This window comes from Camelina sativa, chromosome 9 (genome assembly GCF_030686135.1).
Source record: "Camelina sativa cultivar CO46 ecotype springtype chromosome 9, ASM3068613v1".
NCBI lineage: Eukaryota > Viridiplantae > Streptophyta > Magnoliopsida > Brassicales > Brassicaceae > Camelina > Camelina sativa.
The window spans coordinates 41,304,658-41,321,069 of record NC_141888.1 but is presented as its reverse complement, the minus strand read 5'-3'; the positions used below and the strand labels follow the sequence as shown (position 1 = coordinate 41,321,069).

General features: G+C 39.1%; 3 protein-coding genes across 20 annotated transcripts; 1 reads left to right on the top strand and 2 right to left on the bottom strand.

Moving 5' to 3' along the window:
* The first annotated feature begins 1 nt into the window (after nucleotide 1).
* LOC104714403 (peroxisome biogenesis protein 2) lies at nucleotides 2-2,853 on the top strand. Of its 2 annotated transcripts, none has more exons than XM_010431754.3 (7): nucleotides 2-406; nucleotides 518-631; nucleotides 718-1,011; nucleotides 1,090-1,190; nucleotides 1,536-1,653; nucleotides 2,128-2,294; nucleotides 2,450-2,853. In XM_010431754.3, the coding sequence occupies exons 1-7, from the start codon at nucleotides 323-325 to the stop codon at nucleotides 2,562-2,564; spliced, it is 993 nt and encodes a 330-aa protein (XP_010430056.1). In that variant the 5' UTR covers nucleotides 2-322; the 3' UTR covers nucleotides 2,565-2,853. The 2 variants fall into 2 exon arrangements, with proteins under 2 accessions (XP_010430056.1, XP_087320580.1); XM_087464454.1 differs by having other exon boundaries at nucleotides 164-406; nucleotides 722-1,011.
* LOC104714404 (putative plastidic glucose transporter 3) lies at nucleotides 2,777-7,883 on the bottom strand. 16 transcript variants are annotated; one of them, XR_015565839.1, is made up of 15 exons: nucleotides 7,540-7,838; nucleotides 6,898-7,020; nucleotides 6,650-6,761; nucleotides 6,372-6,439; nucleotides 6,155-6,287; nucleotides 5,623-5,722; nucleotides 5,083-5,195; nucleotides 4,647-4,740; nucleotides 4,402-4,555; nucleotides 4,230-4,323; nucleotides 3,964-4,107; nucleotides 3,623-3,696; nucleotides 3,443-3,531; nucleotides 3,244-3,358; nucleotides 2,777-3,161 (listed from the first exon to the last, which is right to left on the bottom strand). XR_015565839.1 is itself a non-coding variant. In XM_010431755.3 (14 exons), the coding sequence occupies exons 2-14, from the start codon at nucleotides 7,004-7,006 to the stop codon at nucleotides 2,976-2,978; spliced, it is 1,491 nt and encodes a 496-aa protein (XP_010430057.2). In that variant the 5' UTR covers nucleotides 7,007-7,020; nucleotides 7,540-7,883; the 3' UTR covers nucleotides 2,777-2,975. The 16 variants fall into 16 exon arrangements, 5 of the variants coding, with proteins under 5 accessions (XP_010430057.2, XP_010430060.2, XP_010430061.2 ...); XR_015565841.1 differs by having other exon boundaries at nucleotides 3,964-4,069; nucleotides 7,540-7,836; XR_015565842.1 differs by having other exon boundaries at nucleotides 7,544-7,808.
* A 279-nt stretch (nucleotides 7,884-8,162) lies between these two features.
* On the bottom strand, nucleotides 8,163-14,314 carry LOC104714402 (golgin candidate 5). 2 transcript variants are annotated; one of them, XM_087464452.1, is made up of 20 exons: nucleotides 13,985-14,314; nucleotides 13,626-13,852; nucleotides 12,371-13,320; nucleotides 12,220-12,291; nucleotides 12,016-12,090; nucleotides 11,821-11,935; nucleotides 11,585-11,646; nucleotides 11,452-11,499; nucleotides 10,986-11,270; nucleotides 10,834-10,893; nucleotides 10,603-10,686; nucleotides 10,446-10,511; nucleotides 10,262-10,360; nucleotides 9,961-10,179; nucleotides 9,614-9,725; nucleotides 9,317-9,537; nucleotides 8,929-8,988; nucleotides 8,699-8,812; nucleotides 8,543-8,617; nucleotides 8,163-8,455 (listed from the first exon to the last, which is right to left on the bottom strand). In XM_087464452.1, exons 2-20 carry the CDS (start codon nucleotides 13,777-13,779, stop codon nucleotides 8,447-8,449), a joined length of 2,880 nt encoding a protein of 959 aa, XP_087320578.1. In that variant the 5' UTR covers nucleotides 13,780-13,852; nucleotides 13,985-14,314; the 3' UTR covers nucleotides 8,163-8,446. The 2 variants fall into 2 exon arrangements, with proteins under 2 accessions (XP_087320578.1, XP_087320577.1); XM_087464451.1 differs by having other exon boundaries at nucleotides 13,626-13,846; nucleotides 13,985-14,284.
* Nucleotides 14,315-16,412: the final 2,098 nt, after the last annotated feature.

Sequence of the window (16,412 nt, the reverse complement as noted above, 5' to 3'; positions counted from 1 at the left end):
TGAGCTAATCTTAACCCACTACGACACCATTAGACTCGAAAGCATAAGCGTGCTTGACAAACGGACGGACTTTGGCGTAAACGGTTTAGAATTAGAAGACAAAGACACAATAATACCCAAAAAGTATATGATTCATAATCATACATGCCCCCCTTATCAAATTATATGATTCATAATTTAGTTCTTTATTATAAAAAAAAAAAAAAAAAACACAGCTTAGATATGAAAAGACGGTAACACCCTCGTCGGGGCATTCGATAAAGGGAACTTTGGCTGTGTCCCGGAATTACAATCCACCCTTAGCCTCAGCAACACCGCGGCGATGACGCCGCCTCGAGACGATGATTGGATCCGGTCTTATCAACGATTGCTTCCCCAATCGCAGTCTCTTCACGCTTCCCACCGGGTAATGCTCTTCTTGGGTTTGGATTCTGTGTCTCGTCTCGGTAGATTTTGCTTCATTCTTTTCTGTGGTGGTTTATTTTTCTTTCTTTTTTGTTTGTTTTAATGGCGGCAGTCAGTTATACCGGTAGCAATCTCTAGAGTGAATCAGTTTGACGCTGCACGACTAGATGTTGAAATGTCAGCCATGTTGAAGGAACAGTTGGTTAAGGTTTTCACTTTGATGAAGGTATTATTTATTTTAATTCCACACACAGACAGACACAGCTCTTCCTTCTTCTTCTTCTTTTTTATTAGCTTTTTCTTTGGCATTAGCCAGGAATGCTCTTTCAATACGAACCAGAACTTGATGCTTTCCTTGAGTTTCTCATTTGGAGATTCTCTATTTGGGTTGACAAACCCACTCCCGGTAATGCTCTCATGAACCTTCGATACAGAGATGAACGTGTAGCTGCCCAACAATTCGGTTTAGTCAGAACAGGACTTGAAGGACCCGGCCTTACTGCTCCTCAAAAGATTTTGTATTGTGTTGCCTCTGTTGGTGGTCAGTATCTCTTCTCCCGTTTGCAGTCCTTTTCTGCTTTCCGTAGATGGGGTGATTCTGAGCAGGTACGTGTCTTCCTCGTCCTCACGCCATCAAGTTACTCTCGCTCCTCATAAAGATGGTTTATTCTTTCTCTCTTGTAGAGACCATTGGCAAGGCGACTTTGGACCGTCATACAACATATCGAAGGCATCTACAAAGCTGCTTCTTTTCTTAACCTATTGTCTTTTCTTTATACCGGAAGGTACAACTACTTGGTACATGGACTCGTTCACTTTTTCTACATACATCCTGATAGATAGAAAAAAAAAAAAAAAGCACACAACAACAATGCATTTAGCTTGAATATATGACCTATTGATATCTGACACTTTTCCTTACTTAGATGCACCAAGAATCAGCTAATGTGTTACTAACTGCTAGGACAAACAATTGTATTGCATTTACTAGAAATTTCTGGACAACACATTTTTATTCACTTCTAACTTCACATTGAAAGATTGAAACCAGAACCAAAGATCAGACAGGGAAACATCTTGATGATTCTTCTTACATCTGTTACACTTCTTTTTTCATTTTTGATCCCCAGGTATAGGAACCTCATTGAAAAAGCTTTAAAAGCTAGGCTTGTCTATAGGAGTCCTCATATGAATCGATCTGTCAGCTTCGAGTACATGAACCGCCAACTTGTGTGGAATGAATTTTCGGTAAGGTCTTCTTCTGTGTGTTGCGTACATATGCCTAAATCAATTTAGAAGTTTGGTAACCTTATCAGTTCTGAGTATCATCCTTGGCCTTTTGTTGATTCTCACTGGTCCCTAACATATTTTTTTGACTGATAGTATCTGTCCGCTTAGATTTATGTTGCTTTTCCAAGAAATCCTTTTGCTGCTCAAACTGAAGCTGTTAAAGCTGACAACATTTTGTGTCCATATTTGGAATCTAAACTAGGTAGATCCTGTGAACCGTTTCTTGGGAGTCCAAATATCTTGTCTATGTTTAAAACAATGTATTTGTTGCGTCTTTCTCGTTCAGGTCTTTCAATATGTCAAAACGTTCTTTTTAGACTTATTGGCTCAGTTGATGAGTATTTGTCTTGCCTGCTATCAAAAATGTTTTCTTGGATGTGATATCCTGGTTCTGTTTGGCCTTCAGCTTAAAATTATTTTGGTTTTATTCAGGAAATGCTTTTGTTACTTCTTCCGCTGCTCAACTCTTCAGCTGTTAAGAATATTCTTAGTCCATTTGCCAAGGACAAGTCCTCAAGCAGTAAAGAGGATACAGTGAATTGCCCTATTTGCCAAGTGGATCCTGCAATTCCGTTTATTGCTCTGCCTTGCCAGCACAGGTATGATATTTTTGTTTGTACCTCTACATACGTCTTCCCGAGTTACAATCCATATAAAGGTAGACAAGACAGAAGTGATGTTATTGTAGATGGGTGAAGAATTCAGAGTATATGCTATAATTGTTACTTAGGCCTAAAAGAATGACTTGTCGCAGGTACTGTTACTACTGCATAAGGACCCGCTGCGCTTCAGCAGCATCGTTCCGGTGTCTTAGATGTAACGAGCCTGTGGTTGCCATACAACGGGAAGGTGTTTCAAGTGGCAAATGAATGGAAGTGAGTAATTGTTGAGTCATGCCACCAAGTGTAGAAGAGCAAGCAGATGCAAGTTACTAGAAGTGTAAAAAAGCCGAGGCATTCAGCCGCAAGCAGAGAAGAATCTGATAGGTGTTTACAGACTATACAATAAGGGAACATCATGCATGTGATGCAAGAAAGAAGTTTAGATAGGTGCATTTCTGTACATGGATTCAAACCTAGCATTATTGAACTTGGGTCTTTTCTTATTACAAAATCTGTTGAAACGTTGGCTATACTTGAATAATATCCATTTCTTACATGTTGTTGTGCCTACTTACCACTAACTCCTACTTCCATATTAGTAGTACATGTTTTACTTGTGTAAGTAACTCCAGGAAAAATAAGAGTGCCAGAAATAATAAAAGTCCCGGTATAAAGAGATCACTGGGTGGAAGATAGCAGACTGATTTCTATCTCTTGGAGGCTCTTTCCTTTAGTCTCAATCACGTTCTTCTGCACAAAGATAACCGCCACCACACAGAAGAAACCAAAGATTGCATTAAGAAGCACCGAACCTAGTTGCTCCAGCATTCTCAGAAACAGCAGCCCCACAAAGAAGTTTATAACCTGTTGTTTCGTGTCATCCTCCAAGGTTATTATTTCAACATTATCAATTTCCTTAATAAGTCCACAAAGGAAAAAGCCATACCCAGTGAACAGCAAGACAAATAGCCAACGCTGTTGCCCGAAGACGACCAGGGCATATCTCAGACAGGAGAAGACTTGGAACAGGACCCGCTCCAGTTGCAAATGACAACACAAACCTGCATTTACGTCATCACACCCCAAATTTATCAGAAAACAGTCCCCCCCCCTTTCCACTACCGTAGTTGTTATAGGAAGCTTACAATAGCATTCCTCCAACCGAGAGAAACAAGGTTCCAAAGGGTGATGAAAGCGAAGTATATGCCATTGCTTGGAGACCCAGCGATACTGCCTGTTAAAGATAATACACATTTATATCTACATACATGGTATCAGCTACGTAAAGTTTGATTCATATAGCGCTTTTCTCTCTCAAAAATTACCATGCCCGCAAAACTCCCAATAAGCAACACTTTTCTCCCCAGTTTATCCATCAAAACCACTGCCACAGTTGAACCTGTAAAAGAGCATAAATGATGCCCACATTCGTTTTAGATACAGATCATCATTTCACTTGACAAATTTCAATATGCTGAAAGAAAAGTTTTCGGCACTTTTCTTAATAATCATGTTTGCATTAAGAAGGTTGTTCACTTGAAAAACATGATCAGTTTACTGTTCCTAATGTCGCGTTTGTATTCAGACCTCATATACTGAGAAAATAATGGAGGAAGACTGCATTTCGTCATAGTAGAATGTACAAACAAAATTTGCATTTCATTACCTAAGAGGTTGCAGACTCCTACACATATGTTTGCAGAGGCTGAAGGTACACCAGCTTTCTTGAAGACAGTTGATGAGAAATAGAACACAGCGTTTATCCCAGACAACTGTTGTAAAGCAAAAAGGGTAGATCCAATGAAAACCACTGCAAACGGAGAAAATTAAAACGTAAAAATGAATGAAATTAAGAAGCTACCATATGTTTTTGGCAAAATGACATTTACTTTTTTTTTTGGGCTACGAATCCGGTTTAGTGGGCTAACATACCTTCCGCGCAGATGATTCAACTCTTTGGCGGTCAAGTTTAACCCCAATCTCATTTCATCACCCGTTTAGGCTCAATGGGAATCAAAATCTAAATCTAATATTTCCGGGATATTTGACGTCAAACTAATGCCACACGTTGTCACAAATCTTGTTGGTTAAAGATCACACATACCTCTAAAACTGCGCCCAAAAAGCAACTCCGACAATTTGGCTGAATCTGCGTCATCTCCCCTATCCGACTTCATCAACTCTGCCATAGCAGCTTTGACGTATGCCCCTCCCAATAGCTTCTCAAACACAGCTTCAGCTTCAGCTGCCCTTCCTCTCTGCGGTTAAGTAAAGAGAAAGAGAATCAACAGACGAAATGGTTTATGAAAACGTCTTTAAGAGCTATGCGGGTTAAAATGAGAAAGTAACCTTAAAAAGCCACTGAGGACTTTCCACGCAGAGTTCCATGAACACAGCAAGCACTGCAGCTGGGACTATGGATATCCAAAAACATATACGCCACCTAAAACAATCAAGAAAGAGAAACCTATTTAGCTGGTAATTTAGCCAAGTTGACCATCGACCAAGTAGACCAAAGCATGAGATCTGCTAGTAGCTTAGAAACTTCAGGATTCCTTTCCCTGCAAAGCATATCCACTAATGAATATGCAGCAAAAGATGAGGGGATTCCTATAGAGTTGCAGCATTTCAAGTAGATACTAAAGATTCATATTGCAGATAGGTGGGTTTGGAATAACTTCTGCGATCAAACATGCCATAAATTTCTCTCACACAAACCAGTTTTAGGTACAAGTTTAAAGCATTGGTTGTAACAGGCCATATAGGTTATTTAAGGTTATCTTACCAGCCCAAGTTATCTTTTGCCGGGATTCCAGCATACAGCGAACCTAGAAGTCCAATACATGTCGCAATTTGGGTAGAACTCCCATATGTACCTCTCACATAAGCAGGTGACACCTGCAAAGAGAAATTGTGAGTCTTGCTCTAAGTAAGAATGTAAAATGTATGAATAAAGCGAGTTAGTGATACTTATGTTCCTAGAACCTTCTTTTTCAAATTAGCTTAATCAAGTAATGCAAATAAAGCTTTGAAGAATGAATCCCTTAATCCTTTATAACAATGAATGTTATGTGCGTCAATGAACTTCTGCATGTTAATGGTCCAAGTTCATGTCTTTTTACGTCTGAAACATACATCTATCTACATTGACCCTAAACATCTTTTGACAAAAAAAAAAAGATCTGATATGAATCGCATCAGTAGAAAAGGATGAACACATAGTACGTCAAGTCATATTCACATCAAGAGTGAGGAAGAGAGTTCATGTAGCAATCTTATCAAAACAAGTGCAGAAAAGGAAGACTTCAAAGTATATGTCAAGTACCTCAGTGACATAGAGAGCCGTAACAGAAGGACCTATGCCCATCCCAATTCCGACCAAAAACCTGCCCAGGAGCATGCCCTCAAGACTCTCAGTTGATGCGCTGCAAAAATACACTTGTAAGCACACATATCTCCTGATTTTGTACGTGGACTATGACTAAAAGAGAAACAGGATGGATATACTAAACCTAACTAGTGCGTACACCTTTGGGATAAGTGAAAAATCACCACGGCAATGACTTGAAACCAAAAATATTCAAATGAGTAGCCAATAGTCGGGCTATAAACATCCAAGCAGGAAATCACTATGAGATCAATCAAAGTGCATAATGACTAGCCTAGACCACAATAATATACCAGCAGGCGATGATTCGAGTCTGAGATGTTCAAGTGACCACATGGACATTGAACAAAAAAAATTACCATAGAATAAGAATCGTACACTAAACACACTTAAAGAGTATCTAGTTCTGCATATTGAACAACCTAAAGGCCCTAAACCAAAACTTAACTTGAAGAAAGAAAAAAAATACCTCACGGAAGCTCCAACAATCATAGGTAAAGCGCTCAACTGGAAAGCTCTTCGGCGGCCAACACCATCGGTGACCAACCCACTGAACAGAGATCCAATAAAGGCGCCGCCTAAACACGTGCTAACCACAAGACCTTCATCCATCAGAAAAAAAAAAAGGTTTTTGGAATGATCAGGATAGACAGGATAAAAATTTGTCTTGTTGAGTAGGTAAGTACCTTCAGCGATGGTGTTCCCACTAAAGCCAAGGTCAATTGATATGCTTTCGAGAGTTTCATTAACAACCCTGCGTCCAGAAAAGAAAGCAAAATTTTGAGATAAAATGATATTGAATGTTTGAATAAGAACAATGCATAAGCCTGTTAACTAAGCTTAAAATAGAAAGAAAAAAAAAACGATAACAGCCTAGCAGCACAGAAGGGAAATTTCCATGTTTGTTCTGTTTTATGCACAAAATGATAAAAAAAAAGGAGAAGAGAGGTAACAAGGAGGAGACCCGAGATGATAGCCGAATAAAAGCGAAGTGAGTGATGCAACGAGCACGTGAGGCAGAGATCGCTTCCAGGAAGGATTGCCATTGTCTTTTCCCGTGCCAGTAGGCAGACGTACTGGAGTGGAAATATATAAAAAAAACATGGATCTTAAATAGAAAGCTCTACAAACATGGATCTATGTAAAAAAAAAAAGAACAATAAGAGCAGAGGCAACAAAAGATGAGAGTAAAACAGATTTAAAAAAAGAAACCTGCAGCAGTTTCAGCTTTATCCAAAGAAGAGAGAAAATCTTTAGAAGGAACGCGCTTGTCAATGTGACGACCACGCATAATGGTGTAAGTGCGTCGAACAGAATCCATCCCCACGCTATATACTGCGCACATCAAAGTTCAGTGTCACAACATGCAGCAACGCCATAGAAGGCTTATTATAGAAGGAAATAAAAAAAAACTCACTCATGGGATACTGTTCAAATTAAATTGGATGCTCAATGTGAAATGAAAGCAAAGCAGAGTCGCAAATTATTATTACTAATAATAAACTTAAGGAAACCTTCTTCCTTAATTAAAGTGCAGTGTAAAGTATGAAATCCAACGATACTTGCACATAAATCCCTAGCTAAGCTTAGATAGAGTCAAATTTAATTGAAATTCAAAGCGCACACATCACGGTGACGTGAGCTAGTAGGAGGAATCTAAAGAAGAAGAAGAAAAAAAAAGGTGACGACGTAAACAGATGATGAGAAAGTGAGAGATCGTCGGATCTGATCGAAGCTTTTCCAAACAAACATGGCAATGTAAAATCGGGAAACATGATATTATTGTTGGATTCAAATAAAAAGGCAATGGCAGATCTAGCAGGAAAGGATGAAGATGATGGATGACCTTATTACCTACCACCTGGAGAAGAGAAATGATACGCGGCGAGAGCTGGAATCGTCGAGATGAAGAAAAAAAAGAGAGGAAAGAAGAGAAGAGCGACAAATTTGGAGGGTAACGGAGGAGTAATGATATTTATGGCACCACACACACTCCCCAGATGCTGCTTTTTGCTTTGCTTCACTCTTCCCCCGAGACACGAATCACGATGATGGGTTTTAATCACCTGCTTCTCCCTCTACCCTACCGATGATCGAGCCCGATACTTCCTTTTTTTATTATTGTAACTATATGTAAGTATGTATAGTGGTATATTAGTGGGAACTCAACGAACTGGAATGAAATAATGACACTCCCACACGTGGATAAGTACAGAAAACGACAAGTTATCTCATCAATTCAACAATAACAGCCAAATAACATCATCAAATCAGAGCGCTCTTGTTGGGCCTTTATTATATTATACACGGAGGGCCTCTTTCTTGGGCCTTTTTAAAAAAAATATAACTATCTCATCATTCATTTCTGTGCTATTCATTCTGTCTGTTATTCAATTCATCCACATCTTTCACTCATCACTCCATAGCTAGTTGCGGGTCCAGTCCCACAATTTTTCGCTGATACGACACAGGAAAACTCACACAAGCTCACTCTATTATTATTCTTTTCTCCAATATAATTTACGAATTAACCCGTAAGCAAAAAAAAAAAAACATTTTCTTCCGAGCAGCAAAATTTGTTTTGAAAAGCCTCGGGTTCAATACCTGAGATACATAGGATAGGACAAATGGAGGAAATACTGGACTTTAGTTGTTAGCTTATAGCTATACAATAGTGGGTTACAGGGATTAGCCTGAGCCTACTCATGAGCCTGAGCCTGAGCCTGCCAACACTTTGATCGCCATCTTCCCCTTGCTTCCCTCATTGGATCTGCAAAACCCCCCAACGATGCAATGAGCATGATGACCCTTGCGTTTGTCAACACTTTTCACTATACTTGTCTATGTTTTCTCTTACCTTGTTCACCAGCATATTCACTTGCTCCCTGTACATCTCCTTCAAGTCCACTATATCCGCTCGAAGTTCCTCCAACTGCCACCCAAAACACCTTTTTTGTTGAACCCACCACTGTTAATGCTGTATATACTACTATTTTATTCACATATATCTTACCTCCTCATCTCTTTCACCCATCAACTCCAGAGCAGCTGCATGCCTTTGCCTTAGTGCTTCCAGCTCTGCCTTTATGCCCGGGACCCTATCTGCCTCCCCCCGTAATTTCTCACACTACATCCACAATCACCAGATATAGACGCCATATCATTTACAACACTCACCATAATATATCAACTCTACATCACAGCATAAGACGCCATATCCCGCCTTCTCAGCGCTATACATACCTCTGCTGTCATTTTGACTAGTTCTTCAGCCAGGGAATCTCGGATAGACTCCATTGATGCCTGTCCCAAGGCAAATAGAATTTTACAGTTAAATCCAACATCAGTGATGATACTAACAACCAGCCTATACTACCTCGATGTGTAGAGCTAAATCTTCTAAACCAGCTTACAAAATAAAGCTAAGTACAGTCTGCAACTAACCCATAATTTGTCAACATGATCCCTACCCATAGTGGCCCAACTAAAACCTATATCCAAGGTGAGCCGTTGTAAGGGACTCTGAGATAACAAAATGATGTGAACCTCAATCTTATTACCAAGCCAATTGCCAAAAGCCTACTAATAGAGTTACACAAAAATGACCCAGTTGGATACTTTCTACACCTACCAAGCGGGACATATATGAAGCAAGTTCGCCCTCTTTCTGTCGAAGTGTGGCTTCATAAGCACTAGGTGTGATGCTCTTCATGTAGTACGGACTCATAGTTGCCTCAGGCGTGCTTCTCTTCTCAGAATACTTATCTGAAGAATCAAGAGAAGCTTGCAGAAAATAGCTCTCCTCCATGCTTCCAAGGCTGCCTGCGCTTGAGAGCTTTCTTGACAAGCCTCCTGATGACATAGTTAATAAATTACAGATATGCAAAGCTTGTGTTATTATGAAGTAATCTAGATCAAGATGCATCACCATTCTCAAAGGCAGAATTTTGCCTTGCTATCGGAAGCTGTTCGGAGGCTGAGGAATTGATACGGGTTGTTCTTTCAAGATCCAAACGTGAAGCCTTCTCCCTCTCTAGGTCCTGAAAGAAAATTCAGCCATTTCAAGAAACAACATGGACAATAAAGTAGAATAATAAACTGAACAGTTTGCATGCTAGTAGAAACTACTAGAGATAAACAACTTTGGGAAAGCACTACTTTGATTGATTTAAGACACGCTAGGTACTCCAGTCCATAAATTCAGTAACTGATGGGGCATTTATCATGGGACGGATTCTTATTAGGTAAACTTATGTACTTAAAACTATGTAGCACCTTTTGAATAAGCTCGTTGTGGAGCAGAACTTCTTGTAACTCTTGCTTATGTTTTCTCCGAAGTTCCCTTAATTCCACCTCAAGTTGGTTTGCTCGACCTTCTAGAGTATCTACTTCCTCCTTAGCTGCCAGATACTCCTGTCTATTTTCTGCTGCTCTCTGCCTCTCTTTCTCAAGCGACTTGCTTAACTGGCCCTGTTCTGCCCTGAGGCATGAAAGCTGGATGGGAGAACTGGGTAAGCTAGAAATTAGAGAAAGCACGTGAAACTTGATGAAGAAAAGTGTGAAGAAGCATAGAAACCTGGGCCTCTAGAACATTGATCCTTGATAAAGTTTGTGAGAGACGTTCATTCACAGAGCGTTCTCGTTCTTCAGCTGTTGCAGCTTTAGTTTCTGCTTCCTGAATATTTGTAGAAAGTGAACAAAAAGATAGAAAACAAAAATAATTCGCTGAATATAGCGTGTAGCAGTGTTGTTCATAATACCTGCAATCGAGCATTCAGAGTTCTTTCTACAGCAGCCCAAGCTTCTGCTCTTCTGGTTGTAGTTTCCTATCGTCAATCATATAAGAAGCATGCAATATTACAATTATTTTTAAGATTCAAATCTGAAAAAATAAAACAATAAGGGTCAATTTTCTACCTGCATAGCCTCAATCTGTCTTAGGAGAGGCCTTGTCGACTCAGGAACCTGAGTGATCAATTCCTCACATCTTCGCTCACTAGCCTACAAGAAGGTTAGTTTAGCAAACAGAACAAACTATTAGTAACTAGGATTATTGTTCAAATGTCATGGCTACTAATAGTTTAAAGACCAGAAGACCATAACCAAACAAAGAAATATGCATAGAGACAACAAAACATCTCTCTTTACCTGATAACGTCTTTGAAGGTCCTCAAATTCTCCACGGAACATGTCTTCCTTAAACACTGCCTGCAAAAATTAGAGACCACCGACTAGATAAGTAACTAAAATGATCAGATGAGAACCCAGTAGTATCCCAAATTTAATCGAGTAAGACAAACCTGTTGCTCCTTTTTGCTTAAGGTTTGCCTCAATTCTTCCAGCGCCTGGACTAGCATAGATTCCCTCTCGCCGGCCTCCTTTAGACGATTCTCTAACTCTATTCTCGCTTCATTGTTGGTACGCTCCTCAGCTAATGCTTGAGCTTCCTTCGCTGCAGCTAATGCATTTGAGTAATAGTCTTTCTGAGAAGTAAGTTCGGCTTGATGTTTTTCAATGGTCTCTTGCAGCAACTTTTCTGTAGCTGTCTTATCCCTTTTAATGCTTTCAACCTTATTTTCTTCAGACTGGCAATTGAAAGGAAAAAATAATGAAGCTTAACAAACTTGACCAATGCTTTAGTCATTTAGATATTGATCCAGCCTTTCATAAAACTTCTGGAAAATCAAGACAACCCCCTCATGCAGTTTCATTCATTAACGATGTGGTTAGTGAAACAACAAAGACATAGCTCGCCACATCAATTACCTGAAGCTTTGTGATCAGTCCTTTCTTCTCTTCTTCGCCCTCTCTAATCTAACCCTCAAACAAAGGTAAGAGACGAACCATGAGATTGATGGTATTAATGAAAGATTGAAACACGTAGACATTGAATATATACCTGAGCCCTTAGCTTTCTGATCTGAGCTTCTTGAGCAGCCTGTTTCTTTGAAAGCTCTTCGCCTGAAATGATGGGTATTAATATCAAGGGCTCAAGCTGAACAAGAAATGATGTCCTTTCATTTTTCAGGCATGTTAAAAAAATTACAGTTCGCTCTCGGGAAGCATAAACACAGTTTTCTTAACCCGAGAAAGTATGATGATCCATAATTCAAGCATTCCAAATGGTGGCCTTACCTTCAGCCATAACTTGATTTATAATTTCATCTTTTTCCTTCAAAAGGGCCGCAGCATCACTTTTCTTGTTCTGTTCTCTTCTAAGTGTATCCCGCTCTTTGGTGAGAGCATAAACCTACAATGATAAGCACCATGAAGGCATATTTATAATGGAAGAGGAGAATGAAAAGAGAAGAACGCCAAAAGAAAACATACCTTCCTCTCAAGAGTTGCAACTCTCTGATGGTATTCTTCTCGCAAAGACTCAACTTCAGCTTCATTAGATTTCCTCTGTTGAACAGAGGTATTAGAATTTTAGAATCAAAATCAACCCAAAGGAAAGGAAGATGGTTTAAAGACAGGGGAAACAATTAATACTTCATCTAATAAAATATCAACATCCGGCATACTCATTAGTACCTTCAAATCCTCAGTGACAGATTTTAGCTGCTCATTTTCATGCATCAACTTCGCAATCTCATCAGCCTTTGCCTGTAAACAAATCACCATAAAATTGGTACTGAAGCCCCATATCTGTAACACAACCTTTCACGGGAATCTAAATATGTACCTGAGCTTGCCTTGCAGCACCTTGCAGGGCATTTTCCAACATTTTCATTTCCTTTTTGGTCTTCTCTAATTCCAGAACAACATCAGGGGAGTCGGAAACATTTGTAGCAGAGCTTGAACGCTGGCTTTCATAGAATTCACTAGCATCCAGTCTTGAATCTAGTCCAGAAGAAACAAAATCTACGATTCTCTCTGAAATTTCATCTGAAGAAGATCTCTTTGGTACAGAAGACTCATGAGGAGGACTATCGGACTCAGAAATTGACGGATGAGCATCAGGAGACTCTGTACTATGTACATTATTTATATCAGGTGAAACTTCATCATTTCTAATCGAGGTTCTCTCTTCCAGAGTTTCCTGTTGAGTTGTTGTCTCATCCGTATCAGTAGACTTATGCAGTCCATCTAACACAGGGGGGTAAATTGCGTCTTTGTTATCTAGAGTAACTTGTCTTGTTACAGCGTCTTCTGGCTGTGATTCCTCAACCTCTGATTCAGCATCTCCTCCTGACTCGGGATGTGAATCTTGAGAAGCTGTCATTTGGGGCTTTTCATTAGGTTCAGGACTAGTCATGTAACCTGATGATGCAGGATTCTGAAGAGAAGAGTCTTCGAGAACCATCTGTGATTCAGGATCATCATCATCATCTTTGAGATCTAAAACAACAGTAGTCTCTGTTACCTCGGGAATTTCTGCTTGATCAGCTTCTCTTATCACATTAGTTTCTTTCTTTGCTTCAACAGATACTGCTTCTTCAGTAGCAAGATTAACAGATCCTTCTTCTTCTTCTTCTTCTTCTTTTTCTTCTGTTCCTTCAATAAGAGACGGATTATCTGTACTGACGGAGTCTTCTAAAGTATCTGGCTTATCATCGGAGGTGTTACCCATGAAGGACATAACAGGATCGAAGAGACTTTTGGTATCAACAGCAGGTGGCCACATACTTGAAGCTGCATTAGAAAGACAAGGAAATGTGAAGAGAAACCAAGCAAAAAAGAAACTCATGACACATAAAAGAAGATAGTGATTTTTCTAGTAATGTTAAGAAAACCTAGCCAGTAGAAGCTGTGGGTAAGCTAAAGGGGACAGATCCAAAAGATGTGAATAAAAATGGAATATCTGAAGCACAGTAAATCCCATAACTGTATCATTGCAACAGCAGATGGATGGATCGTATTAATTTTCTATGCAACCTTGACGAAACCTCTTATATAGATGATTCCTATGTAGATGATGATGATAAAGAGAAGAGAACCTTCAGCGGGGGCAGATTCTTCGGACTTGTCATCAAAGCCAAGGGCGTTGTCGAAATTCTTCTCGATGTTTTTAACGCTCTCCTGGAATTTATTGACAGCCCCGGTGAGATCTGGGAATCCTCCCAGAGAAACTTTTCCACTGAACCAAGCCATTCTATCTATTTAAATCTCGCTCGTAAAGAAACAAAATCACCGGACCAGATCCATCTCCCAAGCAGACCTGCGCCTTACAAGGAAAACAAATAACCCGAGTTTCAAATGGTGCTCGTGCGTGGCGATCACAGAGAAAAACAAAAAAAAACAAAAGAGAAATTGGGATCTTCATCAGTTCACGGGGGAAAAAAAAAAAAAAACTTACGAGATGGAGATGCGTCGTCCTTGCCGTGATTGATGAATGAGAGCCGTCGTGATCGAATTGCCGAGGAGGAGACAGCAGAGAGACCGACCCCCCGATTAATCCTGCTTTTCTGGTAGATCCCAAAATCGCAAAATTCCAAATCCCTTTTTTTTCTTTTTTTTTTTTCCACCGGCAGCACAAACGGCGTCGTTCTACTCACTAATCAAAAACGTTCTGTCTTAATAATCCTCCCTAATCTTTAATTTGTATCATTTTATGTTTTGTTTTGGTCTGAATTTACTTACTAGTTACTTTGTTTGTACCTACTAGTATTTATAATCCAAGTAATATACGCTGCTAATCAAAAACCATACTTTCTTTTGTATGCATAACATAACATAACGTACATGGCCCGTGTCCAACTGTTTATACTTGTAAGGGAAAACAATTGCGTGATCCAGCCTAATTAACCAAATTGGGCCAATAATAGCCCACCAATTCTGGGGCCAATAAACCCGGCTTTAGGTTCCGCACGCTCACGAACATGACCTGCATCATGCATATAATTAGTTTTTACCTTTTTTTAGTTTAGTTTAGAAACTCCCTCCTCTACATAATTTGATTACTTCGTCCGCTTTGTTTCTTGACAACTCATGTAAATTTCATACTCTCCCTCTACGTAATTCAACTATCATCCTCTTTAATTTAAATCACAATTATATATATACGTTTAGCATTTTCATTTAATTAATATATTAATTAAAATACTACAACAAACGTAACTGGAATGAAAAAATTATGGATCATACCAAAAAATGTTGTCGTAAGATTCAAAGTATATCCCAATACGGGGTACTCACTAACTAGCTCTCGCACAATTGTCTACCTTTTAGCTTTCATCTGATTCTCTCCAACTAACTATCCATCTTTTGTTTTGTGGTTGGAGGTACCAAGAATATTAGGAACGTACGACTCATATGATGAATCAAATGCATTGTATTAATTGTATACGTTTTTTTTTTCTAAGTATATGGAGCAAGTTGTGTCCTCACTGTCTTTATCTGGCACAATCTCCTATGCCACCATTCCCTCTTCACACGTGTGCACACTCAATGTCACAATTTGCATATACAGGTTTGCTTTCGCTTTCAGCGCGAGATCACACCATATTCCATTTTGGTGGGTCAATTCTCTATATAGCTAGATAGTCGTAATTATTTGTAAGAATGTAAATTAGTTTGAGACCAAACAGCAACAAGAAAGAAAAAGAAAAAAAAAGGATAGTCGGTTGCATCTTGGAATCAGCTTAAGAAGTTGTCTTAATTAATTTGATAGACCCCACTAATTCCAAAGTTGATTATTTAGTTGCTTTCAATTAATATCCGCCTAAAATAAGCCAAAAGAGGACTCGTTTTGGAGGTTGCCAACATGGGTAAAAATATAAATCGTAAGAAAAGGAAAGGTTTTATTACGCAAAACCCTAAGTATGTAATTGAGAGAGGAGAGCAGCCAAAAGGAATGAAAGGATGAAAAAAGGAATCTGTAGGCAGTATTTAAGTAGTAATTAATATAGATAGAGCTAGCGGAGGAGAGGTTAGGAGGCATTAATTTAATTAAAGAGCATGTGGTGAACCGTAAATGTTATGGTTGCTTCTCTCTCTCTCTACACATTATGTATCTACCTTTCCTAACTAACAATTCCATCGACCGTACGACTAACAAAGAAAAAAGAAACTGACGAAGCTAGCTAGCTTTTTGAATTGCAGATATACGTATATTTTATTTATTCCACTAGCTACGTAGTTATACTATTATATATTACTCAGTACTACGTACGTGTTCTCCATCAAATGTACGTATGTATAGGTTTTAATCAACCTACGAACTAGCTCTCTATACTTTTTTTTTTTGGTATCAGACTAGCTCTCTAGATATACTGTTAATTTGTAAGTGACTGAACTACAAACCATGTAGTTGCATGCATGTGTCTTGTGAATATGTAATATGTTATGGAGTTTGCGTACACATATAAATGATAGTATCGAGATCAATGTATGAAACTGTAAAAATCTTTAAGTCTCGATATAATTATAAGAGAAACAAAATTTGATTTTGTTAAATATGTATATACACATGTGCATATATATATATATAAGTGGCCTTCTTATACATATAATATATATATATATATAGAGAGAGAGAGAGGTAGGGTAAGTAAGTAATAAAGAGAGGGTGGAGAAAATGGAAAGGGGTTGGAGGCAAACCCATAAAGAGCATTCATTTCCTTTTAAGGTCGCTGAAATTAATGAGTAACGATCGGTCAAATCCCCTTCTCTCGCTGACCGACGTCTCTTTCCGCTTCCCCCCCCCCCCCCCCCCCCCCCCCTCACGTCATCCTTTTTAGCTTCTTCTTAATTCTATCCATATTTTTAACTTTCTAACAACAACT